The sequence below is a fragment of the Canis lupus genome, chromosome 6 (genome assembly GCF_003254725.2).
Source record: "Canis lupus dingo isolate Sandy chromosome 6, ASM325472v2, whole genome shotgun sequence".
Taxonomy (NCBI): domain Eukaryota; kingdom Metazoa; phylum Chordata; class Mammalia; order Carnivora; family Canidae; genus Canis; species Canis lupus.
This window is the reverse complement of record NC_064248.1, coordinates 26,903,269-26,928,167: the sequence shown is the minus strand read 5'-3', so window position 1 is coordinate 26,928,167 and position 24,899 is coordinate 26,903,269. Positions and strand designations below refer to the sequence as shown.

The 24,899-nt window shown below is 52.3% G+C and overlaps 1 protein-coding gene across 1 annotated transcript in view; it reads left to right on the top strand.

Annotated features, from left to right (window-relative positions):
• Positions 1 to 3,391: 3,391 nt before the first annotated feature.
• The window catches only part of XYLT1 (xylosyltransferase 1), a 306,267-nt gene continuing 284,759 nt past the window's right edge, over positions 3,392 to 24,899 (top strand). Inside the window, exon 1 of the mRNA XM_025416408.3 lies at positions 3,392 to 3,760. Within this exon, the coding sequence (XP_025272193.3) occupies positions 3,392 to 3,760 (369 nt within the window). The remainder of the gene's footprint in view (positions 3,761 to 24,899) is intronic.

The window sequence follows — 24,899 nt, the reverse complement described above, 5'->3', positions numbered from 1 at the left end:
GTGTGGGGGTGTGGAGGGAATCCCACACATCAGTTGGAACTTCCTTAGAGTTCTGGCTCTCACTTCAATACTAGAGTAGGAACCGTATTTAAAAAGAAAAAACCCTTAGGGAATCTTCTTCATATCTATTTTTCTCTTGCCCAGCGTGGTTCCTGGCGCATAATAGGGCCCAATACATCTGTGTTGAATGACTGAATGAGCTTTAAAAATTCTAAAGAGACGCTGCTGTCGCCTGAGCCGCTGCCGCCTGAGCCGCTGCCGCTGGAGTACTTGGGCCCCGTCTTCTACGGGGGACTCTGTGCAGGTGCTTGGGCTGTCGGTCTGTCTTGGGACAGGAAGATAATCCTGGCAACCCTAGAAGGCTGCCTTCCTGCCCTTCTATCTCAGGCGATTTTTCATCCTGAAAACCTCACATAAGCTGTTTATGGCATCCATAACCTGCCCGGAGCTTTTAAACCTCTTTCTCATGTGGCTTTTTATGAGTTGAAATAAACAAACAACTCTCTTTCTCTCTCTCTCTCTCTCTTTCTCTCTCCCTCCAGGGACTTGGGGGCCTGGATCCTTAACCTCACTCTTTCAGCCTTTGGCCCCCAAGGGAGCTGAACCAGAGCATGGGCCCCAGAGGACCATGGTTAAACGTGTCATGTGCAGGAAGCAGATAACATCATTGTTGCTTAAAGGAGAAATGCAGAAGAGACCTTGAAGCAGAGACAGGCGGGAGGGCGTGGATGCCAAGAGTCCCCAGGGCAGCTTCTGCTGGGATTGGGAAGCTCTGTTTAGACACTGAGGAAGAGTTCTGGGGACATGACATGATGATCTAGAGGACCATCTCGTCGAATCCATCATTTGGCATTAAACAAACCAAAGTCCTTGGAGGGGAGTGGATTGCCCAAGGTCATGTAGCACCAAGGTGGCCCCATGGAATAGATAATGGTGCCTGCTTCCCCTGTACCTATTCCTCATTCCTTCCTTCCCATAAGACCTTGATCCCTATAGAACATCTAGGTGGTTGCAGGGACGCTGGCTTCTCTCCAGTGCCGAAGGTGCCATATGGAACCTTGGCCAAGCCGATCAGCGCATTCTATTTTCCTGGCTACCTTGCTTGGTGAGTGGTGACCTATGACCTAGAGCTGATTCAATCAGAGAGCATCTCAGCACCTTTGAGGAGAATGCTGGGAAATGCTGACCCTCCTTCCTCTGGGCTAGAAACGAACAAAGGACACAGAGTCTCAGCAACTAATGCCAGGTTGTGACACGAGGAGAGAGCCTCAGGATCTCACGAAACAGACCCCACGAAAGGCAGAGAGGAGAGATGGAAAGAAAAAGAATTCAAAGTCATAGTGCCGAGTTGCTGGATCAAACCTCACCTGATGTCTTTCCTCTGAAATATTCAGATACACCATCCAGTAAACTCTATTTTTAAGGCAGTTAGAATAGAGGTTTTATTCCTTATAACCAAAATATTCCCAAGTGATAAGCAGATGACAGAAGGCCAAAGTGCTCGCCTCTGTTCTTCTATTTCACTCCTGGTTAGGTGAGCTGAGCCCAGGGACTGTTCCTATGTCTGTCCACATGCCTGGCCAGGCTTAGTTACCCCAAAGGCTGAGTCTAGCCCATAGTTTAGAATCCCCACTAGCTGGCAGTTTGCCCTCTCAGTTCCGGGAAGTGGGTTGGCTTGTTACGTGGATCCAGAAAGCATTTTTTTTCTGGTGGTCACTTCCACCCCCGCCCTCACAGACCAATAACACTTTGGATTCTTGATGAGTGGGTGAAACCGTATCTTTCCCCTCTCTGCCTCCTTCTCTGATGGATCCTGTCTATTCCTGCACTTTCTTTTCTTTAAAAAAATGGGGATGAGACTTTAAAGCACAGCAGACAAGATGCACAGCACTCACCCCCCTCCCCCACCGGGTCCCTGATTAACAAACTGGGGATTTGGTCCGCTATCCTAGTCTTCTAGTGCAAAGTCCTGTCCAGGACACCCATGCCCCCTCTGTCCGGGCCCCCGCGTGTTCAGGACCGCTGTGTGTAAAGCCCTGGGCGAGAAGACAAGGGAGAGAAAGCTGGAAAAACTGACTCAGACAAGGCTGGGGATGAAGCTTGAGTCGGTTCGGATGGTCAGTCCGAACTCTTCGTTGACAGAGAAGGAAGCTCAGGCCCAGGGAGGAGTCCTCCTGGCTCAAGGTCACCGCGACGGTCCAGCCCCGACGGGAGAGAACTCCCCCCAGGAGCTGGCCCCTGCATGCACACAAAGGCTGGCTTCGGGACGGATGGGAGGCAAGACCCGGGGGGGGGGGGGGGGAAGGCTCAGGGGCCAATGGAAGCCTCTGCAGGTCGAGAGACACCTGGTTCCCCCCCTTACCAATTCCAGCACTTGCTTGCCAACTGGGTTTGGAGTCTCTTGGCTTGTTCGTCCTTAGGGACCAGAGAAGTGACTCAGTGAAGCACTTAGTACGTCGTTGGCTCCAGAGGGTGGGGTGTGACTCAGGAGTCACTCACAGAGACTCAGCCGCAGCCTCCTCCCTGCCCCATGGAGCCCGGGCCCGGCACCCAGGGACCCGCCGCGCGAGACCCTCCCGCGCTCCCGCGCTCCGGATCGCGTTCCTCGCGTCCCCACCTGCCCCGCCGGCTTCGTGCGGGTGAAGACGCCGGGACTGCGAACTCCAGGGCGGGGAGCCCGCTGCCCTCGGCGCGGAAGGCGGGTTCCCGGGCCCCCCATCCCCCGACCCCCCGCTGATTCTGGGCGGGCCCAGCCTCCCCGCGGGGGGCCCGCGCCCCTCTCGGCCGCCGCGCTCCGACTCCTGTCCGCGCCGCTCGCCCCCACCCCCTTCCTTTCCCTCCTCCTCCTCCTCCTCCTCCTCCCCCTCGCTCCGCCCCCAGGCCCCGCCCCGCGCCCCGGCCGCGTCCCCCGCGCCCCCCGCGCCCCCGGCCCCGGCGGGCCCCCTCCCCGGGGAGGGCTGCGGGAGGGGAGCCCCGGCCCCGCGCGCCCCCTCCCCGCGCGCCCCCTCCCCGCGCGCGCCCCCTCCCCGCGGCCCCCCGCGCGGCCTCCGGCTCCCCGCCTCCCCGCCTTCCCCTCCTCCCGGTGACGTCCGGGTCCCTGCCCGTCTGAAAACTCCGCGCCGCGGCGGTGGAGGCGGCGGCGGCGGCGGCGGCGGCGGCGGCGGCGGAGGAGGAGGAGGAGCAGCGGCGAGCCGAGGCGGCGGCGGCGGCGGCGGAGGAGGCGGCCCGAGCGCGAGCGCGAGCCCGAGCCCGAGCCCGAGCCCGAGCCCGAGCCCGAGCCCGAGCCCGAGCCCGAGCCCGAGCGGCGGCCGGGGAGCCGCGGGGAGCGCGGGGGCGGCCCGGAGCCTCCGCCCGGGGTCCCCGCGCCCCGCTCGCCCGCCGCGCTCCGAAGATGGTGGCGGCGCCGTGCGCCCGGAGGCTGGCCCGGCGCTCGCACTCGGCGCTGCTCGCGGCGCTCACGGTGCTGCTGCTGCAGACGCTGGTCGTGTGGAATTTCAGCAGCCTCGACTCCGGGGCCGGGGAGCGGCGCGGGGGCGCAGCGGCCGGCGGCGCCGAGCAGCCGCCCCCGCCCCCGGCCCCGGCCCCGCGCCGCGAGCGCCGGGACCTGCCCGCCGGGCCGGCTGCAGCCCGAGGCGGCGGCGGCGGCGGCGGAGGACGGGGGCCCCCGGCGCGGGCGCGGGCGCGGGCGCGGGCGGGCGGCCCCGAGGAGCCCCGGGCGCAGCAGCCGGCCGGCCGGGGGGCACTGCCCGCGCGGGCGCTGGTAAGATGCCCCGGCGGCTCGCGTCCCGGGGGGGGGCGGGGGGGCGGCGCGGGAGGCCGGGGCGGGGGGGCGGAGGCAGCCCTTGACCCCGGGCGCCCGACCCGGACCCCCACGCCCGCCGGCTCCACGTCTCCTTCCCTGGACGCCGGGGCGGGGTCCCCGCCGAGCCCGGGGTGGGGGCGCGCCCCATGCCGAGTCTGAGGGCCGCCCCCCTGGGGTCTGGGGAAGTTACCTCCGGAGGAGGCGCTCTGGGGGCTACGGAGCCTGGCCGGCCCCGGTCCCCCGGTCCCCCGTCCCCCGGCCCCCGGCCCCCGGCCCCGGCACCCTTGCTGGGCGCCCCGACTGGCGCTGTGCGTGTGGGTGTCGGTGCGTCGCTCACCGCCCGAGTGCGGGATCGTGCGGGATCGTGCCCGGGATCCTCAGCCGCCGCTGCTCATGGGCGGTGCGCACAGCATCTTTGGGGGTTTCGCTGAGCTGAGTGCAGACGACTCCGTCCCCTGCTTGCCGCCCCCTTGGCTTTTCCTGGATCGGTGTCCCAAATCCCCGGCCCCCTCCCTGCACCAGGGTTCAGGCTTGGGCGCCCGGGCTTACTTTAGGTCGGTCCTCCTGTCTGCCATCTCTGGCTGGCTGCGCCTCCCGTCTCTAACCTTGTCCTCTCCCGGTGCCCTCTCTGACTTTGGTCACCCGCTGTCCCTGTCCGGTGTGAGGGCATGGCCCCTTCTCCTAGATGGCTGTCCCTGGCTCTGCGTCTTGCGCGGAGCCGATTAATGTCACCAGCTCTGTGTCTGACCACATCATCACGACTTCTTCGGCTCCTGTGTGTTTTCTTTGCCTTCCTTGGGTGTGAGCAGCCTGAGCTCTGAAACTGGTTTTTCTGCAGATCTTCGGGGGCCATCTGGGTGTCTTCCTATCCTGTCCCCAACTTCTCCAGGGGTGCCTTTCCCATCTCCTCTGGGCTGCCTTGCTGAGCCCGCTGAGCTAGGACACGGAGGACAGGAGGTCAGAGTGCCCACCTCTGGGCCAGGCTCTCTGCGCCCTGTGGGCGTCCGTGTCTGTCTTAAGGAATAAGGAGGTGCGGTGTGTCCGTCTGTGTCTTTCTCATGCCATTCGCCTACGAGGATTCTCCTAGCCCTTGGGGGACATCAGATGCTAGGGGTTACTTTCAGGATCCTTAGACACAGAATGCATGTCTGTGGTGTTTCTCGCTCTGGGAGCCCTAACTGAACACTGCCTTCAGACACAGCGTGATGCTTTTTGATCTGTTAAACTTCTTTGGAATCAGCGGCGACGACCCTCTTAGCCAGAGTGTGGCTTTTTGTGCCTGTGGGCTGAGCCAGCCCCAGGAGGTGATGTGATGGCATTTCACATCCCTGGCTTGTCTGTGTGGGTAGCAGGTAGACGTCTTTCCCTTGTTTGTGGGGAGGAGAGTGGAGTGAGATTGCTGACGGAGAACCAGAACATTCCCAATGTCCTGTGGCCTTTTATTTACAGAGAAGGGTTCTCCCAGACACAGCCTTTGAACTCCCGGGGTGAATTGTGATGTGTTTGGGCAGAAATGCAATTAGAGGTTCTTTCTGGATTTGGAGCCCTACTGGGAGGTAGGGCGCGAGGGGGTTCGGGACACGCACTGCTGGCCCAGAGTGGGAAAATGTAGGGTGAACGTGGGGGCGCGGGGCTTCCTGTATCCTTTGTGTCCGGGGTTCAGACAGGCACCAGGAAGGTGTCTTTGGGTGCAGAGACCACCTGTTGAAATAAGTGGAAAGGAGGAGGGAGGCCTGGATTTCTTCCTGAGTCCTTGACATGTTGTGTATTCTGTCCACACCCCGTCTGTGTGTGCCTTAGTTCGGTGTCGTGTTCTCTCACCTCCCAGCTCCGCCACAGGGAGGTTTGCAGTTGGGAAGGGAGGTGGGAGCATGCCATTACCTTTCTGCATTCCTTGTGGAATGCCAGTCCCAGCAGCAGAGTCGCACTGCTTGCTGAAACTCTGCTTTCATCTGCAGGTTTAATTACTGTCCCTCTACTCACATCTCCCCAGGTATCAATTTCTTTGCCCTCTGTCATAGACATACATGTGAGGGTTTTTTTCATCCTCCACCCTTCCCTGTGGGTGACTACCTCGCTGTCGTGAACTGTCATCTCTCCTGGATTTGTGTTTAATTTTTTCTGCTTGTCTGTCCCCGCTCTTTCACCTGCCCCACGTCTACCCCCATGCCCTGCTAGATCCTGAAATCACAGTGCAGACGTGCTGGAGGGATCTGGGGGTCTGTCCTTCTCTAGCTGTGCCCACCCAGCCCCTGCCCTTCCATGGAGCTCAAGGAGACCAGAAGGGGGCAGGCTGTTCCCAAAGTCCAGCGACGCCTGAGCTTGGGTGTAGGCTAGGAGCGGACTAGCTCTTTTCCAAAGCCACTAAGGCCCTTTGCAACATGTGGTTTGTCTGCAGACCCCGCCGGGGCTGCTAGCGGGAATGTCTTAGAGATGGATTCAGGAGTGGGACGTTAAAAAAAGAGAAAAATCCCTGCGATTTTCCAGATGGCTCTCTTAAAGAGCTGGTGAGACATGTGCTTGGGACATGATGCTTCATCTCTGTGCTCTCTTGAGGGTGGGGTTGGAGTGGGACAGAGCAGGTGCTTGTTGTTCTTACAGGCAGAGGGAATCTGCGGCTGGGTGCTGGTGGTGCTGGTGGTGTAGGTGGCTGCGTCCCGGAGTGTCAGGCAGGTGTTGTGTCTAGAGCATTTTCTAAACAAGACCTTGCTGCTTCCTTGAACTCACTGTCCCAGAGCTCCTCGCTCGCCACCCTTTTATGTCTGGGGAGCTATGCCCCAGTGGAAGGACCTGATTGTATTTTCGGTGCATTTTAAGAAGCCGAGAAGAAACACGCAGTTTCTCGAGCACAGTCAGAGACGGCATGAGGATGGTGACAGGATGGGCATATCTATGAAAGATTTGCCAGCTCCTGTTTCTCTCCGCCTCTTCCAAAGCTCTTAGATATTAGAATTACCGGGTGGATTGCTGCAGAGTTGTGGCTCGAGTCCTTCACTGGGTCTCCAGTAAGCTGTGGATTTGACTGTCATCTCAGAATTTAAGAAACAGATGGGCTCACTTATAAAGGGCGGGAACACACTGGGGAGAGTGTCAAAAAGATCACACTCTGGGTTCTGGATAGATTGGGGACAAATGAAAGAAAGCCGTGTGTGTTAACGTCAGGAACGGGTAATTTCTCTCCCTTCAGCTCTGGTGATCCTCTTGAAGTCGTCGTGTTATTCCTTGTGCCCTTAGAGAAACTGCTACCCAGTGAGGTTCATTCAAGGAACCAAATCTTTAATTGCCCTTCCACACACGTGCACCTGTAATGTAAAATGGGGTTTCTGTATCGTCTGACCCCTTGGAAATGTTGATTTTTTTTTTTTTGGCAGAAATTCCTCATGCTTCACATTACTCAGATAACTCAGGACTTTTTCAGATGTCGGCAGTGACTTTGAAAAATTGGTTCACTGTATCCAGATCACCTCTGGTTCTAACAGCCTGAGAGGTGTGGCTTCTCTTTCTATCCAAATGCTTTGAGGCCAGAGAGAACAGAGGGTATTTTATTGATGGTTGGAGGTTTTTTTTTTTTTTTTTTCCCCACACTCTCAGTGGGGTTTTATTTTGCCTGAGCAATGCATTACACTTTGTATACAGAAATATGCATCACTGAACAATATTTATCTTACTGCAAATGTTGCCATCTGCTTAATCATATACTGGAAAATGTTAAATAGAACAGATAAATAAAGGAGAAATTATTAGACACATAGGTATAGGTATGTAATTGTACACATACTTTTGTTTTCCTTCCAGTCTTGTCACACTCTAGACATTCTCTCTGGTTTATCAGGCTTTCTTCTTAATCTTGTAAAAGTTTGTATGCCAAAAAATACTTGCTGTTTTGCAAATAAGAAGCCACGGTGTTAGTCCCTGTTTGCTGGGGATCGTCCCAACTTTGATCCATGTCTTAACAGGAAAGGAAATTTGGTGTTTTGAGCTGGGTAGATATCTGACATGGTGTGTGTGTGTGTGTGTGTGTGTGTGTGTGTCCCCAGAAAACAGAATATCCTTGAGAATATCTCTGTAGTCAGGAGCTGCCCTCTCACCCAGAGATATTTATGATCAGTAGGACCATAAATCTGCATGCAGAAAGACAAAAATGCATGGTGCCAACATAATCGGCCTGCATAGGGTACGTGGCTCGAGGGCTGACTTTCTGTCTGGCTCTTGGTGAATACTGCCCTAAGACTTGTCACTTAGGAGAACTTCTCGTTCTTGTTTTCTTTGCATTTCCTCCATTTCTGTGGACCCTGGTACCCATTTACCGGAACCAAGAAGAAAATACATTGGGGAAAACTAAAAGCAAAATATAAACTCAACCTCAACGAAACCCGAGTTCAAAGGAAAAGGTGTGGGAGCAGGAGAAAAAGTCGTACATAGGAAAGGTGTGCTAGGCCCTGCACCCAGGAAAGAGACCATTAAGTGTCCTTGAGTCGACATAGCTGGGTTGAAATGGGGCTCTGCTCTTTGCCACCCTCCATGACCTTGGGCTAATCATTCTGCTTTACTCCTCTGAAAATCCGGGCTACCTCCTAGGGTCATGTGAGGATGAAATGTATTAAAACATGTGAACTGATTGGGGCCTGGCACATGAACATGCTCAAATGTGAGCTGTTGTTCTTACAAAGAAAGTCTTAGTATGTTTGAAAATAAGCAATTTTTTGCAATTATTCATTTTCCCATGGAAAGTCGGGTTTGAGTGAAATCCAAGGCAGCAGAGTGCATCCAACGCTTGTGTGTGTGCCAGCCCTGGAGCAGGATGGAATGTGGTAGAGGGAGGAGCACTAATATTTATTGAGTGCCAGCTGTATGCCAGGCATCCTTTAGCTGTTTTGCATACATCATGTTATTAAAATGCTCACACACACACGCGAAACAAAACATAGCAAAACAAAAAACAAAAAAACCCAGGATGGAAGGAGGTGCTCTCCAACTCCTACAAAAGTTAAACTAAGGACACCTGGCTAGAAGTTGCTGGTCTTTTGAGTGCTGATCACGTGGCTGGGAAAATGAGGACTTTGCAGATACTGTCTGCAAATCTTTACTGTCTCAGAGAATTTCCCCAGCTGTGTGGGATAGGACTCTTGCTGTCCCCATTTCACAGATGAGGAACAGGCCCAGAGAGGCAAAGCCGCTCGCTCGCTGGGAGTAGCAGAGCTGGGATTCAAACCTACCTCTGTCTGCCTTACTCTAGTCGACCCGCAGGTTTCTGAGCACCTTGTGGGTGCAGTTCTTTGAAAAAACTCGAAATGCAGCCAGACTAGTCTTGAAAGTCTTTATGCCACTTTGCTCACTTCTTACTGCAGATTTCCAAAAATGTGCCAACCCTGGAAAAGGAGCAGATATGTAGTTTTTATTGAATCAGACCCCTAAATAATGACACAAATAGGGAGTCATAATAACAGTAATGAGTCTCTGTATAGCAGTTATAACGTGCCAGGCACTGTTTGAAGCCGTCCTTCTGTATTAACTCATTTATTCCCTCAGCGAACGTGTATTTTGGTTGCAACAGCCAACAGTCCCGGTGCTTACTATAACCAGGCCCTGTGCTGGGTGCGTTACAAACATTAACTCATTTAGACATCATGCTGCAGAGGAAACTGAGGCAGAGGGAGGCATTTAATCAACTTTCTCAGGGTTCACAGTTGTAAATGGCAGAGCCAGGATTTAAACCCAGGCAGTCCTGGCTCTTAACTGCTCTGCTCTACACCCTCCGTCTTATAAACAGCTTGTGATGGTGCCTAACCTTAGAACCGCAGAGCCCACTTAAGGAGGCACACAGGTAGTTGATGCGGGCATGATGCCCAGCCCTGAGCACGGGATTTTATGGCCCTGGAATGGAAGGCATCACCCTATAGCGAAATACGGAGCGTCTGAACTTAGGGTTGAACTTGAATTGCTGAGTTGGCCGGAAGAAGGAGTTTTTAATTCAGCTCTCTCGAACCAGGAGAAGAAGGAAGCAGGGTGCTATGCAAGGTTCCTTGGCCAGTGGAAACAACCTTTCCTTCATCCTTCCTGGCTCTCCACCCACCCAGTTAAACACTGCTCTGTGGTTCTCTCCGGAGGAGCCCATGAGCTGCCCCTGGGAGCCTGGGTGAAGCAGGGAGGTATCTCTAAGAACACGTGGGCCGATTGTCTTGTGGGCACTTCCTTCTGTCTGCAACAGAAACTACCCGTTTGCCCGCAGATACTCATCAGGTTGTGCCCCTCTGATCCCTGTGGTTAGGGCTGCCTCCTCCCCCACTGGAAGGCAGAGGTGTTGAAAAGAGGGCAGCTGACGGGCGTCACCTTAACCGGCTCAACACTGGTGAGCTGGGAGCCTGGCATTGTCAGTATCAGGGCCTGGGAGCCCAGACATGCAGCCAGGTGGGGAAGAGGGAACACCCAGAGGCATTTCTTGAGTCTCTTTTGGAGGAGGATCTCCCCCTCCAGGGGCCCCCTGTGGGCAGTGCCATGGGTTTGGTCCGTCACTGGCCTGCTTTGTCCCCGCCACATGACTGCTGGCTTATCTGGATATCTAATCCAGGCTAATGTGTCTGCAGATGCTAATGACTAGCATTTCTCCTCCCTAGGAATCCTTTGCTGTAATCCCTGGCCATGAGAAACCCTGATGGAGCCTGAAGGAGTCAGGCCTACAGGGTGGAGAGATGGATGCAAAGGTCCCTTACCCATGGGGCGCAGATATTGTGACTGTAATGCTAACAAGGAGGAGGGTGAGGGGGATTTCTCTTCTTTGAAAGCTTCAGGGAAGTCTTCAAGGAAGATGCCGTAAGAAGGTGTGATCTTACGAATTCTTTTAACATGCTCCAAGTTAAAGGCTAGGCTAGTCTCATCTCTGTTTTACTGATTTTACTGATTACGAATAATAAAAACTAAGGCAAGAAGGTGGATAAAGGTTGAACAGCTGTGAATTAATAGGGATTGAAGGTCGGTGATGACTCCACACACTGCATTCTTAGTCTCTTTCCAATGGAGTAAGTCCCTTGTGCCTTCCTCCCCTCTCATCTGTCCACTCATAAGTGCGCATGTGTGTCCATCCATCCATCCGTCCAACTATCTATACATGTGTGTGTGTCCATCCATGTGTATGTCCATCCATCCATCCACCCATCATCCATCCATCCATCCGTCTACCATCTACCCATCCTCCACTCCAACCATGAGAGCACACCAGGCACTGTCCCAGCACTGGCATTACCTTCATGATGTGCTCTCTGCCCTCAGGAGGACCAGTCCAGTAGGTGAAGGGTAGGGCCATTGCTGATAATCAGAGAGGTTCCTTTCACATCCCAGCTTGATTCACTGCCAGTCTCACTTCCCCAGGGTGGCCTCTTAGACACAAGAGGAAAGGGTCCTCTGGACAGATTGGGGGCCAGGAATAGAGTGATTCAGGGGCCTGGAAGCCCTCAAGTCTCCCAGCACACCCCAAACTGCCAGACATGAGGTCTAGACTGCTCCACCCATGAGGCTCAAGCTCTTCTTAGGGCTTAATAAGGAGCCTGGAGATGAGCAGTGAGCTGCCTGAGGTTTGCAAGGGGAGCAGGTGGTTGGATGCTGCAGAGCCCAGGAGGCATGTCACATGATGTGTAGGGGCGGGGAGGGGGCAGTGGTCTGACATTTGGAGTTCACAGCCCAACTCTGCATTCATACCTGTGTGACCCGGATGTGTCCCTTCACCTCTGAGGGGTTCAGTTTCCTCATCTGCATTGTAGGAAGGCACCTGCCTAGAAGGGCCTGGTGATGAGCCCCAGCTCTGGCCCACAGTCAGGGCTCCTGATTTCCTTCCTGATGATAGATGTTTGCAAGAGAGGCCCTCAGATTCATGGCCCATGGGTGGGTTTTGTTTGGCCCACACTGTATGTTAAAATAAAAGGGCAAGAAACTTAAGGATTAAGATTATTGGCATGCCTTTAAAAAGTCACAAGGTCTGAAAGCACTGGGCCCCCATTCTTGGCTTGTTTTTCTGACTGGCCCAGGGGGGGAGGGGCTGTCCCGAGTCCTTCCAGATTCCTGAGACACCCCTCTCCCCCTGACCAGGGTCTTTTCTTTCCCCTGTGATACCTAAATGGCCCCTTTAAACTGCTGAATTTGCAGCTTCTGTTTGGAAGATCTGTGTGTGCACTGTGATGAGCTAAAAATAAGTGTCTGTGGTCACCTTTCAATTATCCCCATGTGGTTTATTCACAGCACTTATTTACCTCGACTGCTTTTGCTTCCCCTGGGCATGATGGAGGTTTCCTTTCCCTCCTTCACTGCTGGTGTGTACCCAGAAGATGCAAATTCTTACAAGGATCAGACCGTTGTGAAGGCAGTGTCCTCAACAAAAATAGAGTCATGCACTCTACAGTTTGGTTAATGGTTTCCCTTTTGGTGGGCATGCGGGGAACGTACTGTTCTGAATTGTCTGGCTTCCACCTGGTGTGCTTCCCCCAGCCCTGCCCCACAATAACATGGGTTGGGATGTTGAGAGTCCCCAGAGGTCTGGTTGGAAGGTGGAAGGTGGAACATTCTAGAGCACTGTGGCTTGGATTCCGAGGCTGTCAGGGACAAGCTGTCACTCTCATCTTTTTGTGCCTTTTTGGCACTTCTGTGAGATGATGCTTATAAGCCCAACAGCCCAACTGCCCTCATTGGGTTGTGAGGATCTAATTCAATGAACAGATGAGAAGGTGCTTTATAATCCCTGGGGGACAAGGAGCAAGTAAATGGGTGAAATCACTAGAGCTTTCCCACCCACCCATCCATCTGGGCATTAATTCAAGAAGTAGTGCTTGAGGGGCTGCCGTGTGCTGGACAGTGTGCAGAGTTTGTGGGGAGGACAGACGTGCCCCTGCCTTCATGGATTTCATGGTTTCGGGGCAAGAAGACCCCTAAGTAAAGAGAAACAAGAAAAAATTTAAAAATCAGATTGTTACAGGTGCAGCCATGGAAGCAGTTGGGGAGCCTGAGAGAAAATGAGAGGCTGTGGGTGAGAGTTTTGGAAGGGGCAAGTGGATTAATTTTATTTTTGGTTGATGGACACTTTTGCCAAAGTAGGTCCAGACCCAGGAACCCCATGCTATGGTTTGCATTGCTAGTTCTGATAACGCTGGTGATTAAAGCTTTTAATAGCGTTTCTGTTCATCTCTCTGCAAAATCGATTCAGTTCTGAAATTTGAGGTATATTCTTTTAGATGCTTTTTTTTAAAAATGTGCTACATAAACAAAAGTGCACATTATTCTAAATGTATGGCTCAGCAGAATTTCACAAACTGAACACACCCAAGGAACCCAGACCCAGACCACAAATCAGGGCCTCTACAACATCCCAGATGCACACCTCCCCTGCTTGGTGGGTGAACATTTTCAAAAATTGTGATACTATATAGTCCTTTACATGTGTATTCAGGAAAATATATAAATATGACCATTCTATCGAAACGATAACTTTGAGGCTCTTATTGCTTAGCGTGTGAGTGAAGTGGCATTTAAGTGAGAGAAGTTGGTTAATGTAATGAACATGCATGAGTAATAATACCAAGCCCTCATTCTAGTCCTAATTCTGGCCTTGGTTTGGATGGTGAATGACGAGGGGGTGCCAGAACGACTAAACTTTGGGAAGCGTATGATTCACCAGTTTGGAGATACTCCCACTCCTCTGGTAAACAGCTGTGCCATTTTGTTCCGACGTCGGAGTGGAAAGGATTTCAGTCGGACACTAGGAAGAGCCGTGTTCTGGGTCTCTCTGAGTGGAAGTCCCCATTGTGGGCCTTCTCCGATGGGCTCAGTAGCTGTCTATGTCGCTCCGACGGTGATGGGGCCCCTCTGGCCCGTCTTCTAGACTTGGGTCTGGACCCTTCATGTGCATCTCTTGGATTGATGCTGAGTGTTCGCTTCATGGAGACTGTGCCTGCGAGTCCCCCATGTGTTACATGTGGAATTAACTATGATGAATGAGTTCCCAGATGGGCCTGTAATGACTCTGTTAACTTAACCCCGAATCGAGACTCTCCTGTTCAGAACCTGGGTAAACAGAACCGCATGGCAACCCCAACAGCGATTCAAAAGGGCAGTGGAGACAGCTAATCATTTTATAATGAGCAAGGAGACAAGCAATAAAAACAGAGCCCAAGGACAGCATGATAATTTCGCAATGTCTTAGCGCTCAACCAGGCTCACGTTAATAAAATAAACAAATGTTTTGGTAGTGGAGAGCTAATGTATACGTTATTTAAGGGTAGTATTAAAACCAGATTAGACGGATCAAGTAATCCAGGGGTTACCTCATTAAGCATCCTCTCTTTGGGGATGTGGGAAAGTAGTTCTCTTTCTGTGTTTCGTCTTTCCTTGTGAAATGGGGCTTTATTAATTAGAGATGTAATGGGAAATCTTTTTTTTTTCCTCCAGACTAGTGGCTGTTTTCTGTTTACTTTTTAATGTAGGACCATGCTTTGCAGATGTTCTCTTTGAAATAAAAGCCTATTCATTGTCTTTCTCTCTCTTTTATCCCCAGCTCAGAAGGGGCAGCTGTTATAAAAGACACAAACAGAGAACCCCATTTGCTTGTCATCAGGCGGTTACAGAAGATTCTATTCCTGATGTAAAATACTCTCATTACCTGCTTTTCCCCTTAGTCCTATTCAGGAATAGTCTCAGAATTAATTGTTCCATCTGATTCCCTCTTGTTTAGAAGACAAAGTGTTGGCAGTGACCAGGCTAGAGGAGGTGATGTGGAGGCGGGGTGCCTTCGGAGGAAACGGCCGGGTTCGCAAGTGGGCATGGCCTGGGTTCACTCTTCTTAGGTCGAGGGCTTGACTACTGGCTTGGCTTCCTTTTTGGGTGAAAATCACATGGACCAAACAGTCTGTCGGAGAGGGAGCAACTGATATGAACCCCCAACGAAAGCAGACATGAGAATGGGGTGAGGGAGCAAACCCAGCTCCAGTCTGGGCTGCAGCTGAAGTAATGGCAGCCCTGAGTCTTCTTCCTTCTTCTTTTGTTTAAAAAGTTTAAATCACTGGCCAACATCTAAAGATCAGTGATTTTGAGTAAAAACTGAATGTGGAGCTCCTATTTAAAAAGTGGAAATTCTGGGGGTGCCTGCGTGGCTCAGGGTTTTAAGTGTCCGACTCTTGATTTTGGCTCAGGTGGTAAGCTCAGGGTTGTAGGATTGAGCCCCGTGCTGGGTTCCACGCTGAGTGTGGAGCCTGCTTAAGAGGCTCTCTCTTGCGACCCCTGGGTGGCTCAGTGGTTGAGTGTCTGCCTTGGGCTCGGGTCGTGATCCCAGGGTCCTGGGATCGAGTCCTACATCAGGCTTCCCACGGGGAGCCTGCTTCTCCCTCTGCCTGTGTCTCTGCCTCTCTCTGTGTCTCTCATGAATAGTAAGTAAATACAGTCTTTTAAAAAAAAAGATGCTCTCTCTTTCCCTCTTCCTCAGCCCCTCCCTCCTTCCCTCTCTCTCTCAAAAAAAAAAAAAAAAAAAGGAAGAAAGAAAGGAGAGAAATTAGTTGAAATTCTAGACTTCGTTCCCAGAGAAGTAGACATTTATGGGAGGGGAGATGGGGCTGTCCCTCTACATAGGGCCCCACTCCCCAGCTTGCCCTGGAACCTGCCCATCAGCATTGCTTATTTGTGTTACATGAAAGACTGCTGTTAGGATACAAGTTACAAGTACACAGCACTCAAAATAATGAGTAATTAGTAATTGCTATTATGTATTACATGCTCGCTGGGTGCCAGGCACTGTGCTAGGCAGCACCTCTGGACTATCTCCCTGAATCATTTACAACGACTTGATGACATCATCAAGTGACATCATCCTTGTTCACAGATGGGGACCCCGAGGCCCGGAGTGAAGAACTGCCCCCAAGTCATTTACAATGACTTGATGACATCATCCCCATTCACAGATGGGAACCCTGAAACCCGGAGTGAAGAACTGCCCCCCAGTCACAGAGCAGTACACTTGCAGTGTGAGCAGGGAACCCACGTGCACACATCATGCAGAATGTCTTCGCAGAGCACTTCTGGTGAGCAGTTCTTCAGAATGGCTCTGCGAGAGGGTTGGCACTGTTTGCCCATTGCATCGATGGAAGCATCAAGGGCCAGTTGTGGGTGGGGTACCCTACATCACCACCTCCAAGTAATGTGTGAAAGGTGACTTTCCATCTGGCCGCGGTGGGTGTCAGGCCACCAAGGTTCCTGCCAATCCTGGCACACAGAGCAGGGCAGGGTGGTGGCCTCCATCCCCCACCTACAGTCTTCGAGCAGTGAAGGAGCATCTACAGGGGAGGATGGTGAGAAATTGCTGATTTGTGTTAAAATAATAATTACAGCGATAATTACAAGCACGGGTTTCAGTGAGACCTAGCTGCTGGCGGTGAGAAGGCACAACGAACTGCATATTCCCTCGGAATGGAGGGGAAGCTGGGCTTGGCCTCTCTCCTTTGTGCGGGTCCAGCACGGGCTTTGCTGCAGGTTGAAGGCCACGTGTTTTGCCAGATGCTGTTTACATTAACGGGATTGCTGGCAGGTTTCCATGCGAGGAGGAGCAGGGAATCAGGTGGATGGTGTCTTTTCCCCACAAACCCTAAAGGAGATAGCCTGGCTGGAATCCGAGGGGGCCCCTGCCCTTAAACCATGGAACCCACCAGACCTCTTAGAAGCAAATGTGGTAGCGCCTAGAGGAATGGGGATTCAGATCTGCCCCTGGTTAAATACTCTAGCATTGGCTGCTACCCGGCCTTAGTGAAGGACCCCCAGCTAATTCAGGCAGGTGGCCGCGATTCCCTTTACACTTCTGTTTTTGAAGCCGACCGAAGAGGCCTGTCCTGATTTTTAACAACTTGCTAAGTTTCTCTTGGAATAAAACCTATGCAACAAAAAAGCGCACAAATCATAAATGCACAGCTCCCCCAGTGGCCGTGCTCACGTAAACCAGGACCCAGATCCAGAGCCCAGAACCTGACCGCTCGCTGCACCTCCATGCCCCGCCAAGATCATTTTCTTTCCTACTTCCAGTTCCCACATCTCCAGAGGCAACCTTTATCATGACTTCTGGCCTCAGAGGTTACTTCTACTTCTTTTTGCTTTTCTTTTTAGAAACAGAAACACGCGATCTGGATAGCTTTGTGCCTGGTTTGTTTGGCTTAGCATTATGTGAGATTAGATGATGTGAGATTGTATCAGAAGTTGGCGAACTACAGCCCTTGGGCCAGATCCGAGTTGCCAGTTTTCTCATGGCCTGTGGGCTGAGAATGGGTTTCACATTTTTAAGTGGGTGGTGGGGGGGAATAAATCAAAAGAAGAATGACGTTTCATGGCATGTGAAAAGTATAGGAAATCTAAATTTCAGGGCGCATAAATAAAACTTTATTGGAACACATCCATGTCCAATTCATTTACATACTGGCTGTGGCTGCTTTTTGCCCTTGAATGGAGGAATTGAGTAGTTTGGACAAAGACCATGTGGCCCACGAAGCCCAAGATCTTTACTATCTGGCCCTTCACAACACATTCCTGCTGACCCCGTGTCTATAGCCTGTCGTGTGTTTGTAATTGCTCATTCATTGTCAGGTCGGGTTGCGTTGTGGGAATGTACCACAATTTACATATCCATAGTGTTTATGGGCCTTTGGGGAGTTCCCAGTTTTGAGCAGAGCACTGCCTTGAGCATTTTTGTGCAGGTCTTTCACTAAACAAAGATGTTTGGTAAACATTTCTGTTAGGTGAACGTACCTAGGAGGAATTGGTTTAAGCACTTTTTTTTGGTTTTGTTTTTAATGGGTTGATTTTGAGAAACGTATTTTCATTTGGAGGTCTTACTTTTCCTGCTTGATGATACTTGCCTGTGTTGAGACTCAGGATCATGGCCCACTTTCCAAAAAAGTAATTAATCTTGCAAAAGAGAGAGGGTCAGTAGAACCCGCAGTTCATTAAGGGGTCTGCTGTTCTTCCAGCTTAGAACTTTCAAGGATGTTGGGAACCTGCGTGACGTTAACTGCTTGAGCTTGCTTTTGGGAGTGGTGCCATCATTTCGTTTCTAATGCCGAAGCCATATCGTTCAAATGACTCTTATCTTTATGTGGCAAAACAGGTCTTGCTGAATTAGGCGAGTTTTTCAGATGTCACTCTCTTCTTTGATTGACTTCTGTTTATCTGTCACTGCTCTGGTTTCCTTGCTGGGAAGCAGATGAATACAGCTCTACATCCCCAATCAGATCTCAAGCCTCCAGTAGCATGTGTCATCTCTCATTGAAACGCTGCGCTGAGATGTCCCTTCAGGGACTGCCTGAGTCGTATGTGGTCACAGCCACGGAGCCGAGATCCCCCACCCCCACCCCCCGAGGAGCTGCCTTCCTGTGCCACTGGCAGTGTTGAGCGCGTGGGTCCTGCGTCCCCTCCTGCTTGCTCGGCCCTCCACCATGCACTGCCCCACTTTTGCAGGCAGAGCTACTCCCAGGGCTGGGAGAGAAAGTCAGGATTCCCCGGGATCCACCCGTCTCAGGTTTGCTTGGCACTGCCTGAAAAATGACTTAATATTCTTTCTGGGGCTTGCTTGAAAGAGCCCGGTCAGCTTCCTGCTCCGGCCAGCACGCTCTTAGGAGCCTGCCTGCTGGTCGTGCCCTGTCCAATCAATAGGCACCACGGAAGGTCACCACGGAAGACTTTTCAGCTGCTGTTTTAAGATTTCTTTGAGAAGAAAGTTGGACTGAGTGGCAGAGGGGTCAGTGGCATTGAAACCCATTCTCTGGTGTAATTTAGTGTTTATATCTGACTCCGTCACTGGCAGTCTCAGATATAGTCTTTAAAATGGGGCTGCAGTGCCATTGTATGATTCCTGGCTGTGGAATTCCTAGATTGGAGCAACTTAATCCTTAAATTCTGACAGTTTTGGGTTCCCCACCAAGTGAATGGTTCATTAATTGACCTTCTTTACCAAGGTAGGGGTGTACGTGTGTGTATGTGTGTGTGTGTGTGTGTGTGTGTGTGTGTGTCTGTGTCTGAGCCTGAGTATATATGTTTATTCTAGGGAATGGTCTTTTTTTTTTTTTTTTTTTAAGATTTTGTTTATTTACTCATGAGAGACACAGAGAGAGAGAGAGAGGCAGCAACATAGGCAGAGGGAGAAGCAGGCTCCATGCAGGGAGCCCGACACGGGACTCCATCCTGGTATTCCAGAATCATGCCCTGAGCCGAAGGCAGACGCTTTAACCACTGAGCCACCCAGGTGTCCCTGGTCTTTTCTTTTTTAAAGACTGTTGCCAAATATGCTAAGATGGCCTAATTAAAATTCATAATTAATTTGTCTCAAAAGAAACATAATCGTTTTTTTATTTTTTTATTTTTATTTATTTATGATAGTCACAGAGAGAGAGAGAGAGAGAGAGAGAGGCAGAGACACAGGCAGAGGGAGAAGCAGGCTCCATGCACCGGGAGCCCGACGTGGGACTCGATCCCGGGTCTCCAGGATCACGCCCTGGGCCAAAGGCAGGCACCAAACCGCTGCGCCACCCAGGGATCCCCATAATAGTTTTTAAAAGTAGAAATCTTTTGGGCCTCATTCATATAATAATATTTATTTAAAATTAGCCTCTCAAAGGCAATCATTTAGAAATGTATACAAATAGACATCTTCTAAATAATAAATCAGAGAAGAAACCAAACCTGGAATTTCTGATCATAGGGTTTTTAATGAAAATGAGATTCCTTCATATCAAAACCTATGGGATGAGGCTAACACTGGGCCCAGAGGAAAATTTATAGCCCCTTTTCTTTTCCTTTCCTTTCTTTTATTTTTTCTTTTCTTTTCGAGAGAGTGCGCACACCTGTGCACGTAAGCTGAGGCAGTAGGACAGGGGAGAGGCAGGGGTGGAGGCGGGGGAGAGAGAGAATATATTCAGCAGGATCACAGTCAGTGCAGAGCCCCACTCGGGGCTCAATCTCATGACCCTGAGATCATGACCTAGAGCCAAAATCAAGAGTCAGATGCTTTACCGACTGAGCCACCCAGGCCACCCCTATAGCCTATTTTAAAAGCACTTCAGCTTTTGACATTAAATGTGAAAGATTAAAATGATTACCACAGGAGTCCACTTTTTATTTTATTATTATTATTTTTTTAATCATTGAGCAAAAAACTGAAAGAAAGTAGGAAAGGGCCATAAATAAGAATAAAAACCGAAATTCATGAAACATGACATAAGTGCGGAGGCGTTGCACCATGAGATCCTCTAACGACTCACCGGCACAGAACATTAGTCTGGTTCCTCCTGGGGTTTGAGTCTGGGAATAGACTGTGGGTTCCTCATGCCCAGTGGTTGCACAACGCTTCTGTTGAGGCTGGTTGAGCGAAGGAAGCAGTTGGGGGCCGGAGGAGTCCCTGCAGTCTTGTGCTGTCTGGGCCGGTGGGTGAGATGTCATCTCTTGAGGCCGAGCAAGCCTTACATTCTGTTTTCCTACTGAGCTCCTTCCTCGTGAATGATAAGGCCGCCAGGCCATTGTGTTGTCCTGCAGAATCCAGTGACTGTCCTACCGGTTCCTGGTGACCTCAGGTTTGATGCCTGCCCGGGTCTCCGAAAGCCAGCCTTCTCCTCGTCCTGGAGTTACCTGCTGGGGTTGGGGAAGGGTCCCTGGGCAGACGGGCAAGAGGCATCTATCTCACTAAGCACGGAGCTGGCTACCCTCCAGCAGATGGGGTGCCAGCCTTGTTAGCTGGGGGTTTACTTTGGTGACCGCCCAGCAACGTGCATCGGCAGTCTCCCAGGCGTCCTGCGCCAGACTTTTCCATGAGTACATAGCTGTACGGGTTCGCTCAGGGCGTCTTCCTGTACTTAACTTATTCATCCCACAAACACTACCGAGGGCCTGCTGTATGCCAGGCACTATGCTAGGAGCAGTGAGTAAAACGGGGACCCTGCCCACCTGTAGCTCATGTCCTGGCAGAGGCGACCATGCGTCACGGAGGGGAAGGGCTCATCAAGGCAGGCTTTCCCGAGGAGGTGACATTTAAGCAAAAACAAGTAGAAGGTGGTTGGGCATGGACTGGAGGAAGGGCGAGGGGGACAGTGTGTGACATTTGTGAGCAAGAGCAGGATCGTCCACTGGGGACAGGCGAGCCAGGGCCAGTGGTAGCTTCCAGGCCCCTGTATGGTGTTCTGGGACCAGGGTCCCCTGCAGCTCCATTCTTGTATCCCTTAACGCCGGTTCCCTAACACCTAAAAACATCGACTGGGTTAGACATTGGGTGATTTGGAGCTGGAACACCAGCAGATGGGAAAAGTTGACTGTTGATGGTACAGAACTGCTCTGTCTCAGTGGAGCTCCTCTGTGGTTGTGGCCTCCCCACCTCCAGCAGAAAACCTCCCTCTGTCTGCCACCTGCCCCTCTAGAATGATGTCCCTTTCTCTCCCCCGACCTCCATGTCAGGTCTCCTCTGGCCTGGGTTCCGTTCTCCAGCCGTTGGATTGACAGTGGCGTCCTGCACCTGCCCAACCTGGTGGCGTCCACCCCCAGAGGTGGCAGAGAGACGGGACTGCTGGCCCTGGGCCTGGCGGCAGCGTCTACACACCACAAAGGCTATGCCGTGCTGGGATCACTTGCACGCTTTCCAAAGCAGATCTGGACTTCAGGAGTCAGGACAGCTGGGGACCAGCCCCTGCATTGCCTCTTCTTTGTGTGGCTTTGGGCGGCCTGTCAGGGCCTCTCTCTTCCCATCTTTAAAATGGACATTTCTAGGTGGTCCCTTATGATCCCTAATTTTAGGTCTTTCGTGGTCTTCTGTGCCCAAGTAATACATACCTTTCCTCCTTCCAGCTGTGAGCTGCACCCCTCAGAGAGAGCTGCCGGGAGCCTTATGCACCTGCTCTGTGTGTACAGGTGTGGTTGTGTGCAGAAAAGGGCCTTATCCCCCCTAGAATCCACCCCCTTCTGCCTAATGATGAACTCTGGTCTCTTATGACCTTATTGGCGTTCCCCATTACCTTCATGATTGTTCTCTGGCCCTAACTCCATCAGGGTGCCCCCCCCAAGTGCTAGAATGGTGAATGGCACATAGTAGTTGCTCAGTAAACGTTTTCATTTCCTTCGGAAATCGCAGGAAAGATCAGATGATGAGACGCTCTCAAAGCCAGAGCTATGGAGCCCTGCTTTAAAATGAGATTGTGAGAGCCAGAGCCCAAAGATTTCTCTAGAACTTGTCACACGGTTTCTTCCTGCTCCCCACCCATACTGACTGCACCTTAAAATTCACTGTGTGTGGTTGGTACCTGACACAGAGGCCCGTGGATGAGGATGCTGATGATGACGCATGGCGATTATAATAAATAATAGCAGGTACCATTTATGAATCACTGACCACGTGCCAGGCACTTTCCTTTTAATGCTTCCCTGTGGTGCAAGCATTGTTGAAGTCACTGTTTTGTGGATGGAGGAATGGGGCATGGAGAGGGGAAGTGACTCCCCCAAGGCTGCACAGCTGGTAAGAGGGGGATCTGCATTCTAACCCACGCAGGTTGTCACAGAGCCCACGCTCTTAACCACCCCGTGTTCCCTATAAAGTGATTGTGAATTGGCTGGAACCAGGTGGACGGGGACAAGTGGGGGGTGGGGGAGATCGGCTCTCCCAGCCTCTGGCCCTGCTCCCATCCTCCTGCCCCCTTCGGGCTCTCCCATCCTCCAAGCCCTCCAAGCAGATGAGAGGCTGAGTGCTGCGGTCTAGCCTGGACCCAGGCTGGGGCTGCACACTGCCCCTGGCCCTTGGCATGCCAGCCAGGCCGCGCAGATGCGGCGGGGGAGCACGGAGGAGAGGCACCAGCACCTCATCCCAGGGCGAAGCGGATGTGCTCTCCGGGCTCAGGAGCCATGCTCTGGGCATGTGTGAGTGTGAGCAGGGACACGGCGTGATGTTTGTATGCCGCTCCCCCCCACGTGTCCCTGTTTGTCTCAGCTGAGGGGTGCGATACAATGGACCAGGTGAGCCTGTGGATTTTTTTTTTAAAGAAATTATTTATTTATTTTAGAAAGAGCACATACGAGCAGAGGGAGAGGGACAGGGAGGGGGAAAATATCTAGAGCAGACTCGGGGCTGAGCATGGAGCCTGATGCGAGGCTCCATCCTACAACCCGGAGATCATGACCTGAGCTGAAATCAAGAGTCAGATGCGTAACAGACTGAGCCACCCCCGGCGCCCCAGCAGGTGGATTCTCATGCTGGGCTGCCTGAGTTGAGATCCCGGCTCTGTCACTTACCAGCTGTGTGAGTTTAGGCAAGCTGGGCGAAGTCTCCGTGCCTCAGTTTCTTCATCTGTAAAATGAGGGAGTCATGGGGTCTACCTCAGAGGGCCGTGAGTTGATACAGGTAGTTCACTTAGCACAGGGCCTGGGCACATATTAAACACATAAAGTGCTTGCTAGTGTTATTACTTTTAATGTTTATAGGAAGAGGAGGAGCTGGTCCTCCTTCCTCCCTCTCTCCCAGGTGGAAGGGGACAAGATCCTGTTCCGAGTCAGCTGGGCATGACTGTGGCCTTGAACCAGTCATGTGACTTCTTCGTACCCACTTTCTCATCGAAAATTAAGGTGGGGATTGTAATAATGATCCTAATTAACCTCATTTTAAGATGCATATTTTTCCTACTTAGCAAATAGTATTTCTAATACCCAGGATGAATTCTATCAATTGGTGTGTACATTTCCTTAATGTTTCCTCACACACCCCATTGCCCCCAGACTGCGAGAGGAAATCCGCGATGCCTCTGGCGAGGGCAGGCTGTTAGAAGAGGCTGGGTGTCTGTGATGCAGCCAGCTAGGCACTTAGTGTTTTTACATGCACTGTCTTATGAGATCCTTACCACAGCCCTGGGGCGGCGGCGGGGGTGGGGGGCACGTACCGTTACTCTCCCATTTTACAGATGTGGAAGCTGAGGCATAGAGAGGGCAAAGGCGGCCTGCGTCGAATCAGGCCTGTTCAGCCGGCAGAGCTAGCGCTCGACCCCTCATGGGTCTGATGTCAGAACCTGAGGGTCTTTCCGAGGCATCAGGTCGCATCCCTTCTTCTCCCCAGGATGTGAGAACGTGTTCCTAAAGACAGCCTCAAGTGTTTTGGAGGGGAAAAAGAAAAAAAGCTAATGGTGGTCTTAATGGCTCATAAACCCTGCCAAGTAGCAAGCAAGTTCTTGACCGTGAACTTGGCAGGGTGACAGCACGTCCGGGAGACCCTCACAAGTCATGCTTTCTAGAGAACACAATGTTTTCAGAGCCCGGAGCATTTTATAAAATAACGTGGGATTCATCCCAGAGCCTGGCACAGGGTCTGGAATTCTTGAGCTCTGTTTTCCAGTTGGATTAAACTGAGGTCAGACGTTCTACTCCAGAAGCCTGAAGTGAGTCACGCAGCCCCTGGCCCTCGGGACCCTCCCGGGCTCTGGGCACCCCGGGCCCTTCCAACCCCACCTCTCCGCCCCGGGTCCAGGCGGGTCGAGGTTGGGGGGCTCTGGGGGTCTCCGGGGGGAAGGGAGGAAATGAACAGCGGGCGGCGGCCTGACAGCTTAGAGCAGGGCTGTTGGGCCGAGTCCAGAAATTATCTTGCTAACAGTGACAGTCTATGAGTTTGTGGGAAGCGAGGTCGTGAATAATTGATTGCTGCCAACTGAGTTGTGGAAACCATTTTCAGAGATCCCGATCTGCAGGCTCGCCGAGGGAGGGAGGGGACAAGGGTGAGGGCTCCCTCGTCCTTCGAGGCCAGGCGACATTCGAGGCTCCTCCTTGTCTGCTCAGTGAGCTTGGCCACGGCTTCTGGACTTGGGGGAGACACTGGCTGTGCTGAGCCCGGCAGAGGGCCCAAGGAGAGTGGGCGGGGAGGACCGGCCTCGGTTCTCACTGGGCTGGTCGCACCCAGGGGTGGCTGGGCCTCCCTCCGGAGTGTCGCAATTTCAGAGCAACCCCTTGGGTCTCTAGAAGGGTTCCATGGGAATGGAGGCTTCGGGGCCCTTCTCCGTCTGCCTGACCAGCTGTAGAGCCAGGAGCGGCCGTGGGGGGAGCACCGTGCTTTCTGAGCTTGACATTTTGGGGCCCATGT